Below are 15,225 nucleotides of genomic sequence, written 5' to 3'. Positions count from 1 at the left end.
AAAATGCCTCCTGAAATTGGTTACAAAGTATCTGTAAACATTACTCTGGCATAGTTCATGTATGCATAATTGTTATTCTCATAACTTTTAGGGGAGTACAAATTATGATTATAGCAGAATGAGCACATTCTGTTTTTCATTACATGGGCACATGTATATTTCTAATCAAAAATTATTTTAAAAGTTTTCTCTATAGATATCTTCCCAGGAATAAAAGGCCTGAAGTTCAACTCTCCCTAAATTTGCTCTTTCCTATAACCACTAAAAATTATCTCCCACAGCCTAATTTAGGCATTCTATTTAAAACTACATAAAATAGATTTATGTCCTTCCATTAGAAAGAATAACATCCTCAGGCCATACTCTTCATTTGTATCACAAAGAACATTTTGCTTTTAAACAAACTAATTATTGTATCTATTATAGTAAGATAGGATCACCATAAGTATCACAAGGAGGAAATTACCCTCCTTCGATATTTGATTAACACCTTTTAAAAGTCCACATCACCTCTTCCATCACTTAGTGCTGTGCCCCAGCCAGAATTGGAATTCCCTTCCTTTGTCCACTTCAGATTCAAAGGCCTATATTCCTGTTTGTGATTATGGAAGGTTAAAAATCAGACAAGCATCTGTTACACTTGAAAACAAAATTCTGACAGCAAACACTCCCAGTATTTCCATCGCGACCCCTTCTCACACACTTCCATGGGCTCTTGCGGAACAGCGTCACGAAAACTCACAGTGAAAAATGACTGGTGCATAAACAACTCACACACAAAGGGCTGGGGTCCCTTCTAGTCAGTTTGGCATTGGTTTCCCTCAAGGTGGACCCCTGCATCTGACATCTTGTGGTGGCTTAGTTTTTTGTGTTTTTTTTTTGGAAGTGTCAAGGATCAGTTCTGCAGCATCATTTAGCCACAGACTGGGAGCAACACGCATCTGTGGCAATTAAAATGGAATTGGCAACTGTATGACATTGAAAATGCATATTACACTTACAGTGTCTAGACTTTCCTATGTGTGCTCAGTTACAATTAGTGAAGCAAAAGTATACATATCACCCCTACTGCTATTCAGTTGCTACAGAGCCAAAAATGTGAAAAGCAATACTTTGAAATAAAGATTTTTGTTGTTGTTTTTTTTTTTTTTTTTGCCCTAGCCTACTTAGCAGCACAGTTTAAGTAAACACAAAAACTGTGGTTGAGATGCTTGTCTTTCCAAAGATGTAAACATCAGTCCCAGTGTCGTAAACTTTGCTGTATCGAATGAGACAGAAGGTCTGAGGCAGAATGACGATCACACACTAGTCACAGAAGCTTGCAAGCAGTTGGAAGGTTTCTGTAATTTCTCAGCTTCGTTTGTCGGGGGGTCCGTGCTTGCTCGGAAGTTGAAGGCTGGAGCAGCTCCGCCATGGGCCGGGCTCAGCGCCGGGTTCTGACGACGGTTACTTTCAACAATGCTTGACGTGTTGGAAGCCAGGCTCTCCCGAGTACTAAAAGAGTAAAGAGGGTTTGTTTTGTTTTGTTGTGAACATAAATAATTATATATTGAGCCCCAGAGGAAGAGCAAATGATGTCGCTAATGGATTTCCTCTGTTGGGTCATAATGTCCTATCAATACACATCTCGACTGATTATTCACGTATGTGCCTCCAACGTGGGCTCCAGAAGCTTCCACAGACATGTTATCATCAACAGCTCACTAAGTGAATAAGGGTTTTGAAACAGCTAAATACACTTGGAAACGTCTCCCCCTTCTTTTCACATTCAAGGAAATGACTTTGAATTTGAGGTGATGGCTATCACATTCGTTAGAAAAATGAATACTCATAAATATGCCTAAGTTATGATTTCACTTTGGGCTGGAAATTCATTGGCATAACTGCTCCTGAATAAACTCAATAATTTTACCCTAATGATTCATTTTCATTCTGGATTAGCAGAGTTGGACTTTGGTGGACTCAGAGTAAGCCACTCTCTAACATGCCCTGCTGAAAATTTGTTTTAACACTCTATACCTTTGTTTCCTATTTTCACACTTTAGTTAAAATACATTATATTTTCAGATAAAGGACTTTAGATTTTTCTTCCATTCACTTGTGAAGTTTACATTCATGTCTGCCCACCTTTGGTAGAAATATTTTCTTTTTTTCAAAGAATGCTTATGGAATAGAGGTGTTTAAAAGTTTTATTGTTTTGATTTCTCTTTTAATTTTTCGGAGTCAGAAACATTTGAAACTATTTGTTTGCTTTAAGAGATTTAGAATATCTAACATTTCAAATGCATTTGAAATCCATAGTGCAATAGCAGAAATAAGATTATGGGGCCTGATTGAGGGGAACTGAATAGGTATCACATTCAAGGCCCTCAAAATGGCTATAAGAAAGTTAGCAGCTTACACAGAGATTGCAAAGCCATAATCATTCTTAAAACATCCACCCCATGGGGTAGAGTCAATGTTTAGAAAATATTCCATAAGAGTTGGTCTCCATAAATGAGTTAACCCTGCTAAAGCTAGTCAACAGGTCAAACTAGCATGGTGGACACTGCCGCTCCGCCTCTCTCATTCCCATTCTAAGCTGACGGCAGTTTTGTCTGAAGCCTCTACCTTGGTAGCCCTTTCTGAAGCGTTATTTCAGCCTTACCCCTTGTGGCTTTGAGTTTGTTTCTCATCAAGAAGCCAAGAGTTAATTGTTTCCAAGGCAGTTTTTTGATCGACTACCAAAAAGACAACTAGACCTTTCTTGAATGTAGAGGGCGCTTCCAGAAGTTAATATTAATACATTCATAGAGATACGTCAAGTTCTTTGGTAATTACGATAAATCTGGGCACATAGAAATACTCCAAGATGTCTTCACTAAAAGGACAGAAAGCGCTAGACTTACCTACTTACCTGCCTGACACCTTCCCCAAGAACATTCATCAGTGGCTTTTCAGAGCTACACTGAGGCATGGGGTGAGGTGGAGGATGGAGGGAGGGCAATGATCATGGAGGATCTCAGAGACCTCGAGACACACACCTTCAGGTTCATTCTTAATCACCATAGTAACTTTTTACAGTATGTGACTTCCTCATCTCTAAAATGAGTAGGGTTAGGATGCGATTTACCTACTCACAGGGTGACTGTGAAGAAGAAATAAGCATCAATGAAGAATTTGTACACTAAAAAGCTAGAACAACATAAATTATTTGTTACACATCTAGCATATAATGAATTAAATAGTGGGTTGGCTTGGGAACTGATACATTACTAATGACATCTTTTCTATGGGAAAGTGCATTTTAAGGTCCAAAGGACCTACATTTAAACCAGCTCTTAAGGAATGAGCTTAACATTTATTAAGTCCCTGCTGTATGCCAGGAACTGTAAACACATATCATGGCAACAGATCATCTAAGTTGGGGTCTGTCTCTACTGTAAGATGCCTTTGACTATCTTTGACCACAACCAACACGTTAATAGTGATAAGTATATAAAGTATTCTAGTTTCTCCAAAGAATATATTTCATTATTGTTGTAATAATGACGACAGTCTGTGATATTCATACTAAGGGCTTTGGATATGATGATGAAAAAGTGAATGGAGATGGAATGTTAGCAGTGAAAATATTCCTCAAAGTTAAAAGCTTTTTTTTAAGAGAGCTAATAGAGTGCAACCTTAAATATAAGATTTCAGGATTTTATAGGCAAGAGAAATGAACCGAGTAGCTCTGTTTCCATCCTTCTGCATGCATGTGTTTCCTTGGCCCCAGGCCCCTGCAGCCTTTGGTCTCTCTGATTTCGTGTCTATCAAACCAGGTTTGGGGCTCAGATTTGAAAAAGCAGGCTTTTCATGTCAAGACTTTTTCATTTTCAGTATTAGATCTCATAGCATAGTTCATGTCTCTACGCTTTTTCCTTCTCAATACCTTTTAGTTCCCAAAAAAGGGACTAAAGAAATTTGGAAATGTGGCTACACATGACTTCTGGGGAGCACTGAAACCTTGGAGTATGGAGAAAAATTACTTTTTGAGGTCTTTTTGTTGGTTGAGTCTTAGCTGCTCAGTGAATTATTTACTAAAAGATTCTAATAAGTGGCCTAAGATTGCCATGTCCCACAGCAGTGGATGAAAACACTCCTCATGCTGGAGAATGAACTCTCTGGAAGTCAAATATTCTCCTTGGCAGAACATTCTCACGCATCAATAAGAAATCTAGTGAATTTATTAAGGTGTACGGAAAATGAGCTTGTCACCTTGCTTCTAATCAAAGGATATTAAATGTGAAAGGGATAAAATTAAAAACTGTTCTGTAGATTCTCTAACTGCATGAAATTTACAGGTGGTATATGTATATGAATATATACGTACTCACGTAGAGAAAATTCTGCCTAATGTTAGTGGACAGACATGGGGCTAATGTGTGAGGTTAGAATGTTAGAATGACCATTACCTTCTACCATCACATAGCATTTAACTTTAAGTACATAATTAAAAAAATAAAAATAAACTTACTTTAAGAAATAATCCCGGTCATAAAGTCTATATTCTGTACCCCAAATTTAGAGATAATAAACTATATTCTGTGGCGATACTGGTTCTACCGTATCATGACTATTTCTGTTTACCCCCGAACAAACAAAACTTTCAATATCATGCAGTGGTAGGTTTTTAAAACCCATTAAACGACTTCTAGCGTCTGTTTTGCAACTATCTCTGGCGTACTGTGGCTTTCTGTCTGTGGAAGTCCAGGGGCCAACAGGGCAACCTGAAGGGTCTGAAACTGGTTGTGTGAGAAGCAAGCAGGCAGTAGAGTCCGCATGATAAGAAACAGTAGAACATAAAGATACAGGCAAATAAGCCGCACCTTCCCTCAGCGCAGGTTCTGAACTTCTACCATGGATTGCACCTGCTATCTACTACTAGGAATTCAAGAGAAAAAAAAAGAGTAGAATAGGAAAACAGGCGAAAAAAGGATAGATAACACAAACTGGAAGATAACATAAGATTTGATTTGGAATACAAAATTATTTAGCAAAAACGATTTTTTAAAAAGTCACTTAACAGCCCAGTGGTTTTCAGGCTGAGTGTATGGCTCCCTGCGGCCTCCTAGGACTCCTGCAGGGGCGGGCGGGGGAATCCAGCACTTTCGCCAGGGCCACCTCTGAGCTCCATTCAGACTTTAGACTCCCACACATGTGTTAACTTGGAAAAAAGGCTCCATGACCAAAATAATAATACTAATCATCAAGAACTAGCCCTTTAAGAAATAACAAAGGCCTAAAATGGAATAAACTGACTAATTTGAGTCCCAATTCTGATTTTGGGATGCTCTGCCCACAAATCATCCAGAGAGATGGTGAAATGATCACAACGGAATTAATTTGAATTCTTAATAATGAAAATAAACGTATGCGGTACATAATGCTGAGTACTTGTTAAAATTTTAAGTGCTGTGAAATCTTGGGAATCGCAGCTGATAAGAAGTATCAATCTCTTAGCAGTATTTCTGCATCTCAGAGTCACCAATCTGGAGTAGAATTTAGAAGGAGAAAGAATCAAGTCCCCTGTTGCTCTCTGAGGAGAAGGAAGAGTTAAGCAGAAAAAAGGAAGTTGTATAGACTCTCGTTTCTTTCTTAACTCCCGAAAAACATCAGTGCTTTGGACATGACCATGGGGCAATACAAACTCTCAACCATCAACCCTTTGCTGAATTACCAACACCTACTACAAAAAAGGAACTATTTAGACTGCCTAAATGGGTTGTATCAGTTCTGCAGGAGGAGAAGTACAAGTGCTGGCACATGCTTTGATCTAACAGAGCACAGGCCCCCGACCCTTCTTTGAGGGGAGCAAGTTTCCATTTCTCTGTGGACACAAGGACAGTAAAAGGCAGGTGTGGGCACAAGGGGGCAGCCGCACAGAAAACAGGGATCAAAACAGCAACCAGCTTCTAGATCTGCTGGAAAGGTTTTAAGATCTGCTATTATACTCTTACTAGAGGGACCTCCCCGCCCCCCGCCAGCATGAATCAATTTACTCCCAACCCCTACCCCCACTAACTATTCATTCTACTCAGAAAGTTACAATTTTTGAACAACTTAAAAAAAAAAAAAAAAAAACCTTCCCATTGCATGGTGGCAATATGAACATAGAAGAAAAAAACACTGGGAAATGTCGATCTTAGTTAGATTGGACTGATGCAGGTTTGAGGGAAGGAGCCAACCCACCAGTCCAGATTGGTGATCTCTACAGCTGCAGAAACATTTTTTTCAATTCCTGAAAAAGAAGTTGGAAACAGGTTGTTAACAACACAACTCATACAACTCTTAACCCTCATTCACAGAACTGAGAAATCAGAAATATTTCACGTTGTGTGCATAAAGCCCCAGGCCCTGATAGGTGTATGTGTGTGCAGAGAGACCTCTCCCTACCGTGGGGAGTTGAATCCACTGTCCACCGTGATGCTGCTGCTGTCCATGCTGTCGAGCCGGGCTGAATGGGTGGCTCTCTGGTTGCTGCTGCTGTCGGTTTCTTTTGGGGCAAGTAGGGTGAGGTTCTTCTCAAATTTCCTCTGCAAGTCTCTTTCCTTTTCCCTCTCGAGGAGCCACTGCATGGTGCCCACATCATCTCTGTTTTTCTCCTCCTCCGCGTTTTTGTTTGCCCCTTCCTCAGAGTCGTCATCATCAGAGACGTTGTAATAGTCAAAGGATGCCTCCTGGGTCCCTCCCGACTCCTGCTGACGCTGGGAAGCAGGCATGGCTTGTGCCGCCGAGGTCCCCAGGGAAGGTTCCAGTTTCTCGCATCGGCCTGGCAGTGTGTCAGCAGGTGTCTTCGGGTGAGATCGGAGGAGGGACAGGCTCGATTTGTGATAGCTGTTTACAGACAAGGTGCTGTGAAGAGGTTTGAACAGTGTGTCTTTGCTGAATATCTCTTTCCTCTTGTCCAAGCTGCTGGGCTCGGCGCCGTGGTGCTGGACAAGGCGTCCGTTGGCGATCCCTTCGGCCACTCCGCCCGAAGCAGCTGGACCCCCACCTGGCCCTTTTGGCGACTCCTCCTTGTGCCCTACAGGCTCCCTGGAGGAATGGGGGGCCTGTCTATCAGATGGGGACAGCTTTTTCACCCCTTCTGCCAGGGTCAGAGTGTCATGGTCCTCCTTATTTTTTCCCAGAGGTGATGGTGCCGTGAGCACTGTCTCACTAGAGGTGTTGCACTGGAAATAGTCGTCTGTGGCTGTTTTTGTTGGACATGAGTTGAGTTCACCATAGGACGGCAAACTCTCGGGTGCTTTGCCTGGTTCCAAAAGGCTACAAGCACTGGAAGGTTCCTTGCCGCCACTGACTATTTCTGGAATACACACGTCTTTATAGCTTGTAGACGAAATGTGAGCCCTTTGATGACCAATGGTCTGTGCAGGCCTTAAAGTACTGTCGTCAATGTAGGACTGGCTGGGGGTCTGGTCGTCTTGGCTACAGCCTTCAGCAAGGTCCTCAGGCGTCCCTAGAGAAGAAGCACCCAGAGGGCCTTTGGAGTTATCCATGGACCTGGACCTCTCCTTGGCTTTGTTGGATCTCTCATTCCTGGACCTTCGGTCCTGGGTATGGCTGTGGCTTCGGTGCACTTTCGAGTGGGAGCTTCCCCTGGAAGGTTCAGGAAAAGGCATCTCAGTTCTCCTTTTGGCCAATTCACCAGACACGTCCCATTCCGGTGTCATGGGGAAATGCGACTCAATCACGTTCGTGTTGCTGTGCATGATAAAGTTATCTCCTTTGTGTTCGATGATGAAGCAGCCCTCCCTGGGGGCCCTGGTGAGAGGATCGCAAAAGTCATACTCTCTGTCCCCCGTGATATCCAGGTGCGAGCCATCCGAAGGGTCTCCCTTAGACACCCGCGTCTTGCTGTGGGACCGAGATTTTCCGTGGGACTTTCGGTGAGTCCTGCTCTTTTTACTTCTTCCGCTGTGATGGGCAGAGGACCCAGCTTTACTCCTCTGTGCTTTTTCTTCTTCAAGCTTCTTCATGAGCGCCGTGTGCCTCATGACGTTTTCCACGGTCAAGTCCGGGTTAATCCGCCTGATGATTTCCATTTCCACCTCCCGAGGGATGGTGGTCGGCGTGTCCTCATCTCGCAGGGGCCACTCTTCGGGGGGGAACTGGGCGGAGAAATTGGCCAGCTGTTTGGTCTTGTCTTTTTTAAAACTTAGCCGGAATAACTTGAGCCCGAATTTTTTGGACTGCTTTTCACTATCTTTCGGTTTTGAGAGAGTTTCTGTCTTATAAGAAAAGTTTACAGTACTTTTGCTCTTTTCAGTGGGTGGCACCTGGCACAGAGAGGGAGGGCAGTAAGGGTCTTTGCAGTCCTTGGCAGGTTTCCTCTGCAGAGTGGACGCGTGCATGCTGTGCATGTCCTCTCGGCAGCAGTGGCAGGAGTCGCAGTGGTTTCTGGGCAATGTCCTTTCCCTGACGCAGCCTGAGGCAGAGGGCGTTATGGTCCCGGGCTGTGGAGAGGTGCACTGAGACCTGTCAGGTATCCTCTCATCTAAATGGTACCATTTACTGTTAGTTCTTATGAGGGAAGGAGTTATGAAGTAAGTCTGTGGGGTCACGATGAAATAGCCATCCGGAGTCGGATAGATCTTCCTCTCCCGCACCAGCGTGTTCAGCGTGTGCCGCAGGATCTCTTGGCTTGGGGTCGGGACACCTAAAACCAAGAAAACACACTTGTGAGAAGGAAGAGGGAACATGTGGTTGATGCCTGGTTTTCAGAATCCTATTAATTTTGCCCAGATTCAAAGTATCATCCCCTGGCAAGTAAGCAGGATTCAGACAAAGGTGTTCACTAGATTTAGCGTGAATCCCAGTTCTCTCTTGCAACTCCTGTGCTACTACCGAGGGAATGAGAAGATGTACACTCTGGCAAGAGCGGCTGGAAGCTAGACGGAGTTAGATTGCTACTGTTATTACAAAGCCTTTACTGAATGAAATCATGAAAGATACATTTTTAAGTGAGAGAAGAATGGAAAACTGTTTTATATGATATAAGATAAATTTACAGAAAAGACTTTTTCAATAAAACCAATTAGGGAAATGGTTAAAATAGCTATCTTGGTGCTGAAAAACAGATCTAACATATATAGAGGCTACCATATGGGACCTGCTCTATATACTCATTTTTTAAAATTATGTTTACTTAGTAAACTTAATTTTATAAATTATATAAAAGGGCAACTAGACCTGGCCACTGTTTATGATGTGCCCTCGAATTTTGAAATCATCACCTTCAATTTTGAAACTGGCTACAACACTGGTGAAATTCAGGTGAGAATGTTCTCCCTTTTGGTGTAAGTCGGCAAGACGGAAGTGGTTTCTCTAATTTCTAACCGGAATGAAAGCTCAGACACTCTATGTCTGTTTGATCACTACATCCTGAACTCCCATATTTGCTAGACTAGAAACACCGGAAAAAAAAAAAAACAATAGAAACTTCTTTGTACAATGAATGATATTGTTTTCAAAGGGTTTTGTGTGTATGTTTATGCCTTGTCTACCTTAAAAAACAGAATTAAGATTATAATTTTTTTTTAAGAGATGGGGTCTTGTGCTGTTGCCCAGGCTGGAGTGCAGTGGTGCAATCATAGCTCAACTGCAGCCTCAAACACTCCTAGGCTCAAGTGATCCTCCCGCCTTAGCCTCCTGAGGAGCTGGGACTACAGGTGTGAGCCTCTGTGCCCAGCAAGAGTATAAAGAGTATAAACTCTGGAGAGAGTATACATTCCCCAGACTACAGACCATTTATTTTATTTCTTGGGCATTCTCCATTCCTCAGTACCAGGCACATAAAGGGTGATAATACTTGTAAGACTGAACTGAATGATATTATTTGGAAATAGGTCACGTTGCATTGTATGAAACTGCCAATATTTAAGCAAGACTGAAACACAAAAATGGCAATTTCATGTGGTTCGATCTAACACAATTAAGGCAGTATAATGCAGAGACTAACAGCATGGATTCCGGGGCCAGACTGCTGATTGAAGTCCCAGCCCTGTCACTGCTAGTGTCACTCCCAAACCTCAAGTACCACCTGCAAATATGACCTTATTTGGAGAAAGGGTCTTTACAGAGATTGTCAAGTTAAAAAGAGGTCATTAGGGTGGGCTCTACTCCAATATGATGGGTGTCCTCCTAAAAAGAGGAAATGTGGACACACAGACAGGTGCAGACAGAGAGACAACCACATGAAGGGACACAGAGGGAAGATGGTGTCCACGAGCCAAGGAGACGGTGTCATAGCCTCAGAAGGGACCGACCACCCCTGTGGACATCTTGATTGTGGACTTCTGGCCTCCAGAGCTGTAAGATGATAACTTCCCATCGTTGATGTCACCTGCACTGGGTCACAGCAGCCCTAGCAAACTAACAAAGCTGGTATGACCTTGGGCAACTTAACCTTTCTGAGCCTGTTTACTGTCAACCAACTTGTGGGAAATAACAGTTCCTACCCTCTGGGGCTGCTGTGTGTGTAGAGCAGTGCCTGCCACACTGAGCGCTCAGTAAACATTAGCTGTTCGTTCTTTTCAACTGTGGGTCATTACCTTCAAAGAACAGTGTGCAGCAACCTAGAACTGGGTGAGCTGCGAAGCTGAGGCTCCCCCAGTCCTTCCAAAACTACCAAAGTAGGAAATAAAGGCATTAAAAATAGCCAGGAATTCTCAAAAGAGAGACTCTATGACTGTGAGGTGACATACATACCCCATCTGTGTTATCATCTTCAGGAGGCATCCTTAGTGACCCAGGCAGAAAAGTTAACATTGTTCACAGATCGTGTATTCTTTAATTATTTAACTTTTGAGTCACAGTTTCCTTTTAGTCTAATGCTCTACTTTTGATAAGCGTACACTGGTTTTTATACAAATAATTTAAGACCGGTATAGCAACAAAAATTTTTTTTTTTTAATTTTATGACACTTTCTGTACAAAATAGAAATGAATTTTATTTAAATTAGTGATCTAACCCAAACCACACACATGTAATTCTTAAGTGCCATCATAAAACAAAAACTGCTTGCACAAAAGATAAGCAACTTAAAAGAGATTTTACACCCTCTTAATAAGCAGGACTTTCTGCGGAATAACTTCAGGGGACACCATGACACACAGTACAACTCCTGAGATGAGGACACGCCATCTACACCGTAGTCTCACGAATGATGTCCACTGTAGTCCTGCGGCACAGCAATTAAGAGAACAAGTCCACGTTTAAAACTCACTTTATCTTAAACGGCAGCATACTTTCAGTCACATCAAAACAAAGTTTTTCCAAAAACCGTAAGGCTCGTTTATAAGAATTCATGATTGACTATTAGTAGTTTGCCATAACTGTTAACGAAGGAAAGCTGAGGTATAATTCATAAAAACAGCTATTACTATAAAGTAAGAATTTAATTGTATTATAGAACTTGCCAGCTGTAGGCCTTCCAAACAGTGACCTTAGAAATCTCACGAAGCTGTATGGAATCGTGACTATAACGTATAGTCATCTTTACTTATCATTAAGAACAAGTTCTCTGGTGGTTTTCAAAGGAAGGAATAAAAAAGTTTCCATAGAGAATCTGTACTTAAGTGTGTTTATGTCTTGGATTTTCAGGTGTATCAATCAATCGATGTTCAGTTTGAAAAAACAAACTAGAAACATTATTTGCTCCCTGTCCAATCTGTTTTCCATACTCCTACTTGAGAGTTTTCAAGGATTTAACTGAGAGTTGTCGGTGTTTATGATTCTCATTGTATTATCAAGCCCTAGTACAGTGACTGGTATTTTTAATTGTCTATGAGATCCAGGGTTCTACCAGAGAGCTGCAGGGCTGACTTGAAAAAGTGAGGGCTGTGAAGGATGCTGAATGTTTGTTTGCATAATCCATCACTTCCAGATGCTAATCCATCAGGCATTCGGAGTTTGAGGGCTTAAAGAACAAACACAAGCTTCACATCCTAACAGGGCTGAACCTGACCTCTCTCCTTTTCCACACCTTTACCACACCTTTACATCTTCCAAAGCAAAAATGGCTATTTAAAAATACTGCATACAACGTGTTGTTGCTCAGACCGACACATTGCTTTAATCCTGCAAACCTGACAAACTGTCAGAACAGAGAGCACACGTACATGTTTGTATGTTAAGTATTTTAGGTTGAAAACTTTTAATGGGCATCTTTAGGTCATTCTCCTAGTCTGTGAAGAATGCCGGCTGAGGGAGAATTCAGTGAGAACCAACGTAAGGGGAAGAGCTGGAGAGTGAACACGGTGCAGGTAACATTAACATTCTGCAGCCCTCTCCGAAGTCAGTTTCGACGCCACCCCCAGCCCTGTAGGTCTCACTCCAAGTCCCTGAAGGCCAGCCTTCCTCCCAGAAAGATCCAGTCATGACAACTTAACAAGTCCTGGCCCAATTTAAATCATCATTCATTCTGGATGAATGGATGAGTAGCGATTCAGAAATCTGAGAGGCAAGTATTAATTTTTTTAAACCTTTTAAAAAAGAGACTTGAATCTGTAATGCTAACTGGTATATAAAAACTGTTGAGTTGATTTTCAAAAATTCAACCCAAATAGAAAAGTGATGAAAAGGTTTAAGTTTCAGCATATTAGACATTTTTACTCAAAGACTTTTCACTAAAAACTTTGTTTAGTATATGGATGTCCAAAACATATGCAGAGGCCAAGTTCTAGACTATTCCTTTTATCTATAAAATATGCATTAAGTATGAGAATTCAAATGTTTTAATAATCTTCAGTTAGACTTCAAAACTTTATTTTCAAATCGTGATAAAAAGAATGAAATAATTTACTCTTGCCTTTAAAAAACAAAAAATATAAATGACATTTAAATCCCTCTAGAGTTTTAGCATGACATTTTCTGAAGTGTTTTGTTCTGTTGTAGCTTAAGTGACAGCAAAAGAAAGGCAAGAAATTAAAGGAAGGAAAGAAAAGAAAAAAGGGAGGGAAATAAGAAAAGAAAGAAGGCAGGCAGGAAACAAAAGCTCATTTTTTATGAAATACCAGTTTAAAATCTGGAGCTACTGCTGAACAAAATTTTTAGTAATTACCACCATGCCCTTGACCAGAGGTCCACAAACTTTTTCTGTAAAGAGCCAGATAGTAAATATTTTAGGCTCTGTGAGCCACATGATCTCCACTGTACTCTCTGCCACTGTAGCATAAGGAGCCAAAGGTGATACATAAACAAACAGGCATGGCTGTGTTCTAATAAAACTTTATTTATAAAGATGGGAGTGGGCCACAATAGGCCTGAAGGCCATAGTTTGCAAGCCCCTGCCCTAGACTCAGGTTTGTGCAGTGTCCTTGTAAACTCCTGGGGCTGGCCAATAAATCATCAGTACTACAAAGATGAAAAAGGTTTAGTTAGCCCTTCAGTCCACCTGAAAACCTTGGGATTTAAGTTCACTTCCCATAAAAGGTAGAAAAGCAGTTATTCTCTTAAGTACAAATGACCCATGGATTTCTCTACAAAGTATTCCAACTTAGTGATATTGTTATCAACTGCTTGGCAGGGATGAACATTTTACTATCACATATGACTCTGTGTTCTTTCCACTCTTTATTTTATAGCCCAGTAATGGGAGGTATGTAACCAATTCAAAAAAGCTATGTGACCTCTCATGAAGCAATATTAAAAATACAAGGATTTAAAAAGCTGCTGGGTTGTTTGATGTCAGAAGTGGCTACGCACTTAGAAGGCTGCAAGAAGGGCCTTCGTCCACGAGAGAGAGCATTGTGTTTGCATCTGTTCCCCGCTTAGAGAGCTCTCACCTGGGATTCTGTTTATCTTACTACGGAAAGGAAAGGTTTGCCTGGAAGTTAACAAAAAGAGACAAACAATCAGATGGTGAAGACTATTTAGATAATAAGATAATACAAATTTAAGATAATTTACAGGTTGCAAGGGTAAGTTCATGTTAAGAGTTTTTGAACTATATAAATTACATCAAAACATTGATTAGAACATTTTAAAAGGAGAAAAAAAATCATCAGGAGAGAACAATAAAATTTCTCTGGAGCAAAAGAAAAAGTGAGGAGACCCAATATGGTGGATTAGATCACTATTTGGCTTAGAATCAGTCCTTCCGTCCCCTCCCCACGTGTGGGGTGCACTTCCCCACACCTTGCCTTTGGGTTGGGCCAGGTCTGCCGTGGCCAGTGCAGTGTCAGTGGGTGTGGTGTGTCCACAGGGTGGAAGAGCCCTTGTGCCATGGCCTGTGCTCTGTGCCTCTGCCATTCCCATGTACAAAATCGGCCTCCGCTTGTCCCCCTTTCCAAAGAGGATGGGGTACGGCTGCAGCAGAGCTACCCCACTTGCCCTGCCTGGGTCAGCTGCCTGCTGGGGAGCCCACGGACACACGAGCTAAATAAACGCCTATCATCCCATGCCCCGATGTTCTGTGGCTGTTTGTTACGCAGTGTTTTGGTAGCAAAAGCTAACTGACACAGTCAACAGCTTATATTTACTAAGGTCTCTCTTTCTTTTTTTTTAATACGAAGGGGTGGGGGAGTTGTAAGGAGAGGTGTTCAGCTGCCTTGTTTGTTTTTGTTGAGACAGACTCTACTTCTGTCACCCTGGGTAGAGTGCACTGGCGTCACTGTAGCTCACTGCAACTTCCCACTCGTGGGTTCAAAGCAATCCTCCTGCCTCAGCCTCCCAGGTAGCTGGGACTACAGGTGTGCACTGCAACACTCAGCTGGTTTTTCTTTTTCCTTTCTTTTTGGTAGAGACGGGGTCTTGCTCTTGCTCAGGCTGGTCTCCAACTCCTGAGCTCAAGCAATCCTCCCACCTAGGCCTCCCAGAGTGCTAGGATTACAGGCATGAGCCACCGCGCCCGGCCACTAAGGTCTCTTTTAAGTTGAATGAAAAATATATCAAGCATTTGTTTTTAATATACTCTCGATTTCAGTCTAATATACTCTCTATTTGACTCCACATCAAGGTGGCAAACTGGTCACCTAATAATGTGCTCGACCTGTATGCTGCTGGCATGCACATGTTATATGTACACACACACACACACACACACACACACAACTGCCAACATTTAAGGGAATCTAGAGATTTGACATAAAACTTAATTTCCAGATTCTCTTGAAAAATGAGATTTGGCAACTCTGGCAGGATTCTACATTTGGGCTTGGGGTGACAAAACTCCGGAGCTGAGGGGTGGGCTGCCTCTC

General features: G+C 41.9%; 1 protein-coding gene across 1 annotated transcript in view; it reads right to left on the bottom strand.

The window, feature by feature from the left end:
* Window positions 1-871: 871 nt before the first annotated feature.
* STOX2 (storkhead box 2) overlaps window positions 872-15,225 on the bottom strand; it is a 116,316-nt gene continuing 101,962 nt past the window's right edge. Inside the window, exons 3-4 of the mRNA XM_012643999.1 lie at window positions 6,418-8,683; window positions 872-1,494 (exon numbers count right to left, since the gene is read on the bottom strand). Coding sequence (XP_012499453.1) covers window positions 1,299-1,494; window positions 6,418-8,683 — 2,462 coding nt within the window. The 3' untranslated portion in view covers window positions 872-1,298. The remainder of the gene's footprint in view (window positions 1,495-6,417; window positions 8,684-15,225) is intronic.

Source organism: Propithecus coquereli, unplaced genomic scaffold (assembly GCF_000956105.1).
Source record: "Propithecus coquereli isolate 6110/MARCELLA unplaced genomic scaffold, Pcoq_1.0 Scaffold203, whole genome shotgun sequence".
Classification (NCBI taxonomy): Eukaryota; Metazoa; Chordata; class Mammalia; order Primates; family Indriidae; genus Propithecus; species Propithecus coquereli.
The sequence above is the reverse complement of the archived record's forward strand: the minus strand, read 5'-3'. Positions and strand labels throughout refer to the sequence as shown.